This window comes from Entelurus aequoreus, linkage group LG23 (genome assembly GCF_033978785.1).
Source record: "Entelurus aequoreus isolate RoL-2023_Sb linkage group LG23, RoL_Eaeq_v1.1, whole genome shotgun sequence".
Taxonomy (NCBI): Eukaryota; Metazoa; Chordata; class Actinopteri; order Syngnathiformes; family Syngnathidae; genus Entelurus; species Entelurus aequoreus.
Window position 1 is genome coordinate 16,029,121 of NC_084753.1, and position 6,000 is coordinate 16,035,120.

General features: G+C 37.8%; 1 protein-coding gene across 5 annotated transcripts in view; it reads right to left on the reverse strand.

Moving 5' to 3' along the window:
- Window positions 1-5,408, reverse strand: part of rgs6 (regulator of G protein signaling 6) — a 220,425-nt gene extending 215,017 nt beyond the window's left edge. For 2 of the 5 annotated variants that reach the window (XM_062033748.1, XM_062033751.1), the window contains exon 1: window positions 5,165-5,300. Coding sequence is in view for 2 of the 5 variants with exons in the window: in XM_062033753.1 (XP_061889737.1) it covers window positions 5,165-5,216 (52 nt within the window). In the remaining 3 variants the exon portion in view is untranslated. Of the gene's footprint in view, window positions 1-5,164; window positions 5,302-5,389 lie in introns of those variants that run through there. The other 3 variants (XM_062033753.1, XM_062033752.1, XM_062033749.1) reach the window with 3 other exon arrangements.
- Window positions 5,409-6,000: the final 592 nt, after the last annotated feature.

Consider the following 6,000-nt stretch of genomic DNA (forward strand, 5'->3'; position numbering starts at 1 on the left):
TGGCCACAAAAAGCCGTGGCCACAAACATTTTTAGGAAAAAATTTATATTTTTCCATATATAGGTATTTGCCGTACTAGACTATAAGCCGCAGATATATACGTTGTGAAATTAGTTATTTACGCAGATTTTTTCTTTTTTTTTTTTACATACCTTAATTGTTTCCAAACGGCGGATCAAACAACACAGAAGTCATCGCCATGGACCCACTAGCTGCGGAAGCTAGCCCGTCGATCAGCTAAACTAAGTGATTAGCGCACTAATTGCCACCGATCGATTAGTGGCACGATACTGTTATTTGAGTATCGTTAGGATTGCACAATAAAAAAGGTACCTTTAGGACTAGTTTAATATAAAATACAATCTTAAAGGCCTACTGAAATGAAATGTTTTTATTTAAACGGGGATAGCAGATCCATTCTATGTGTCATACTTGATCATTTTGCGATATTGCCATATTTTTGCTGAAAGGATTTAGTAGAGAACGACGACGATAAAGGTCGCAACTTTTGGTCGCTGATAAAAAAAAAGCCTTGCCTATACCGGAAGTAGCGTGACGTCACCGGAGGAAGGACTCCTCACATTTCCCCATTGTTTACAATGCAGCGAGAGAGATTCGGACCGAGAAAGCGACGATTACCCCATTAATTTGAGCGAGGATGAAAGATTTGTGGATGAGGAACGTAAGCGTGAAGGACTACAGTGCAGTGCAGGACGTATCTTTTTTCACTCTGACCGTAACTTAGGTACAAGGGTTCATTGGATTCCACACTTTCTCCTTTTTCTATCGTGGATCACGGATTTGTATTTTAAACCACCTCGGATACTATATCCTCTTGAAAATGAGAGTCAAGAACACGAAATGGACATTCACAGTGACTTTTATCTCCATGACAATACATCGGCGAAGCACTTTAGCTACTGAGCTAACATGATAGCATCGGGCTCAAATGCAGATAGAAACAAAATAAATAAATCCCTGACTGAAGGATAGACAGAAGATCAACAATACTATTAAACCATGGACATGTAAATACACGGTTAATAATTCCCAGCTTGGCGAAGCTTAACAATGCTGTCGCTAACGACGCCATTGAAGCTAACTTAGCAACAGGACCTCACAGAGCTATGATAAAAACATTAGCGCTCCACCTACGCCAGCCAGCCCTCATCTGCGCATCAACACCCGTGCTCACCTGCGTTCCAGCGATCGACGGAAGGACGAAGGACTTCACCCGATCATCCGTGCGGTCGGCGGCTAGCGTCGGCTAGCGTCGGCTAGCGTCGGCTAGCGCGTCTGCTATCCAGGTCAAAGTCCTCCTGGTTGTGTTGCTACAGCCAGCCGCTAATACACCGATCCCACCTACAGCTTTCTTCTTCTTTCATTAAACAAATTGCAAAAGATTCACCAACACAGATGTCAAGAATACTGTGGAATTTTGAGATGAAAACAGAGCTTTTTTTTATTGGATTCAATGGGGTACCAATACTTCCGTTTCAACGATTGACGTCACGCGCATACGTCATCATATATAGACGTTTTCAAACGGAAGTTTAGCGGGAAATTTAAAATTGCACTTTATAAGTTAACCCGGCCGTATTGGCACGTGTATTGGCATGTGTTGCAATGTTAAGATTTCATCATTGATATATAAACTATCAGACTGCGTGGTCGGTAGTAGTGGGTTTCAGTAGGCCTTTAATTTCAAACAAGATACATACATATTGGGTCCCCACTTCTTCTATCAGATTGGGGGTCCTTGGCCTAGAAAACAGTATTGTACTTGTGTCTACTCGTTGGAAAATGATTGAATTTCCTTGCGTAAAGGTCCCCTTTGCTGGATTAATAGCTGCAGCACTCTGTAGATACCTGTAGATTGTAGATCTGTAGATACACCCTGTAGATAGTGCCGTTAAACTCCTTCAGTTACTTTTAAAAGTTTTTTTTTTATTATGAAAAAAATTGTGAAAAATGTGTGAATATGTAGGGAGTGCATGCCCACTGTTTAAATAGAAAGGAATCTACCATACTAACAGTGGGTGACTTATTTCCACACTTAACGCGTACAGTACACATTGACAAAGTGACAAACCTTAGCATTTGGCCAAAATAATCACCATTATTTGTATCAATATTAAAATCAGGATTATTCATTGTGTTAGAACAGTGTTAAACTCAAGTCAGCAATATACTTAAAAAATAGAAATAAGTTGATAGGTCCACAGTGGAAAGAAGTGTTTGATATTTACTACCACCAAATAAGAAAACAACAAAATATACACTACCAGTTAATATTTTGTTCCTGTCATGAACATATATAACTATTTTATCATACAATAAATTACGGTTGTACGGTATACCAGTATTAGTATATTACAGCAATACTAATTAATCATATTCGGTACTATACCGCCTCTGAAAAGTACTGGTCAGTCACATGAGGACTTTGAATATGACCAATGTATGATCCTGTGACGACCTGGTATCGGATTGTTACCCAAAGTTATGGTATCATCCAAAATTAATGTAAAGTATCAAACAGAAGAATAAGTGATTGTTACATTTTAACAGAAGTGTAGATAGAACATGTTAAAAGAGAAAGTAAGCAGATATTAACAGTAAATGAACAAGTAGATTAATTATTCATTTTCTACTAATTGTTCTTAATAATTTTGACAAATTAATAGAATGGAAAATGACACAATATGTTACTGCATATGTCAGCAGCTAAATTAGGAGCATTTTTTGTTTACTTACTACTAAAAGACAAGTTGTCTAGTATTTTCACAATTTTATTCAGGACAAACTTGCAATAACAAACATACTCTATGTTTAATGTACCCTAGGATTTTTTGTTAAAATAAAGCCAATAATGCAATTTTTTGTGGTCCCTTTTATTTAGAAAAGTACTGAAAAGTACCGAAAAGTATCGAAATAATTTTGGTACAGGTACCGGTACCAAAATATTGGTATCGGGACAACACTACAATAAATATTCAATACCACATATTATGACATACTAGTTATTTATTTGAAGCCCATTCAAAACTACAATGATGCTTGTGCATTATTTGAAAAAGTAATCTAAACAATAAATGGGCAAAAATTTTGGAAAAACCAGATATTCTTAAGAAACTATATTGTCTGGAAAAAGGTTCGGCTACAAAATAAGCTTAAATAGTACGATCGTTTCATAAATACGACTTATGGCCACGATGACTAGGACGTGCTAAATTAGCAATTAGCTCTAAGTAGGGTTGGGTATCGAGTATCGATTGGAACCGGGACTAACTTTCCGATTCTCCCGGTATCGTTCAAAAGTTTAAATTTCGATTCCTATTTTCGATACCCAGTCCGCGGACCGGGGGGAGGAAAAAAAATAAAAAAATAAAAAATATGTCCGCCGAACCGGAAGAAGAAGCCGCTGAGCACCAACGAAGAAGCGCCCACCGCCGGAAGCGTTAGCATAGCCGAGCGAGTCAGTCAAGCTCAAGCATGGATAGCGGGCGTCGGCGGTCGAAAGTGTGGCTTTACTTTACTAAAAAAAAATGAAATACCCGCGAAATAACAGAGCTCCATGTCCATCAAGAAACGAGTGGAGAGAGAGCTGCAGATGTACCAGGACGTTCCACCGATACTTATGTCTGACGACCCTGCTACATGGTGGTGGTCCGGTGGAACCAACAAAAGACTTATCCTTTGCTGTCAGATCTAGCTTTCTCCTCTTTATGCGTTCAAGCTTCTTCCACACCCAGCGAACGTGTATTTTCCACAGCAGGAGACACTATCTGTCCAGAACGCTCACGCATCCTGCCTGAGAAGGCGGATATGGTCATTTTCCTAAACAAGAACTGTCTCTGATTTTATACTGTACCTGCTGCTAATCTGGACTGGGTTTTGCAAGTTGTTTCTTATTGTTTATTTGCTTTTCTGCACCAGGTTAGCTCATCAGTGGGAGCACGGTAACATTTTTAAGTACCTGCAGCATCATACACTTGTGTGTGTAAATGTGTTTTCATGAGGTTTTCAAAAATAAAGCTCTCGTGAGGAAAGTGTACCCCTGGGAAAATGTATTCATAATTTATAATATTTATATTCAAATTCATAGATTTGATATTTATATTCTAGTTGAAAACAGCCTTGTGAGGAATTTATAGTAAAGTTCATAAAAAGTTAATAGAATTAAAATTGATGGAGAATGTCAGACTATTTCATTCAGAAAGACTGTAGGTTAGCTAGCTCATTTAAAATATCCTAAACTTTTTTTTGACCCTGCCTCTTAAAAGAATCGGAACCGAGAATCGTCAGGAATCGGAATCGAAACAAAGAATCGGAATCGGAATCGTTCGAATTCAAACGATACCCAACCCTAGCTCTAAGGGCTTTGGAATTGGCAACACTAAAAATGGTCCCTACTGTGTGAACACGAGTGTGAATGTTGTCTGTCTATCTGTGTTGGCCCTGTGATGAAGTGGCGACTTGTCCAGGGTGTACGCCGCCTTCCGCCCGAATACAGCTGAGATAGGCTCCAGCACACTCCGCCACCCCGAAAGGGACAAGCGGTAGTAAATGGATGGATGTTACTGCATACGTCAGCAGCTAAATTAAGACCCATTGTTTGTTTACTTACTACTAAAAGACAAGTTGTCTAGTATGTTCACTATTTTATTTAAGGACAAACTTGCAATAAGAAACATATGTTTAATGTACCCTAAGATTTTTTTGTTCAAATAAAGCCAATAATGCATTTTTTTGTGGTCCCCCTTATTTAGAAAAGTACCAAAATCTTAATAATTTTGGTACTGGTACCAAAACTACAATAAATAGTCAATACCACATATTATGACATACTAGTTATTTATTTGAAGCCCTTTCAAAACTACAATGAAAAAGTCACCAAAACACAATAAATGGGCAAACATTTCGAAAAACCAGATATTTTTAAGATGTCTGGGAAAAGGTTTGGCTACAAAATAATCTTAAATAGTACAATCGTTTTATAAATACGACCTCAAAAATAAACACAACCTTAAACTGGCCACCATGACGGGACGTGCTAAATTAGCAATTAGCTCTAAGGGCTTTTGAATGGATACAACCGGGATACTAACTGCTAAATCTATAAGTGTTAAAAAACAAAAACAAAGTCAATGTGTTGACTCACCGCTGAGTAGAACTTGAGCAGAAACAAAGTACAAATTTGTCCAAGAGGTCATTCAGTCCATCAAAGTAGACCAAACACACACACCTGCAGAGCACAACATAATGAGCTGAAGGAGTGCCCACCCGCCCCCTAGTGGCTGAAGCCTGAAACAACAACAGTGTGTTTATGCCTTTAAAGACCTTAAATTGCACAACGTGGAACAGAAAAGGGGGTATGTTTACTTGCCTTTGACTGAAAGGGTGCTGCCCTAACTCTCCTATATATATATATATATATATATATATATATATATATATATATATATATATATATATATATATATATATATATATATATATATATATATATATATATATATATATATATATATATTTCTAGTTTTCATGAGCAGTTTAGTGCACAAAAGGGGGGGGGGGGGGGAAATAGGCGTTAATAAGCTCACAAATGCATGCACACACTTAGCAGTTCACTGTGGTTTGATACTAATGGACTACTCCGGCACACTCACACCCACAAAGAACCATGTGGACTTGTGGATGGAAACTAGATCTTGCATTATTCAGCAGGGGTATACAGGAAGTGAAGATCCCAGCTGATTTGGGCGCCAGTTTGCTACATGCAACACACATGGGCTTAATTGCAGGCGGGGGGCGGGGCTTAATAATAATAATATTAATAGATTTTATTTGTAAAAAGCACTTTACGTTGAGCAAACAACCTCAAAGTGCCACAGTGTTAAAAAAAAAAGAAAATAGTAATAATAATAATAATAAAAGATAATAAAAATAAATAAAATATAAAACTAGAAACAGCCCAATAGCTAGAACCAGCATGCA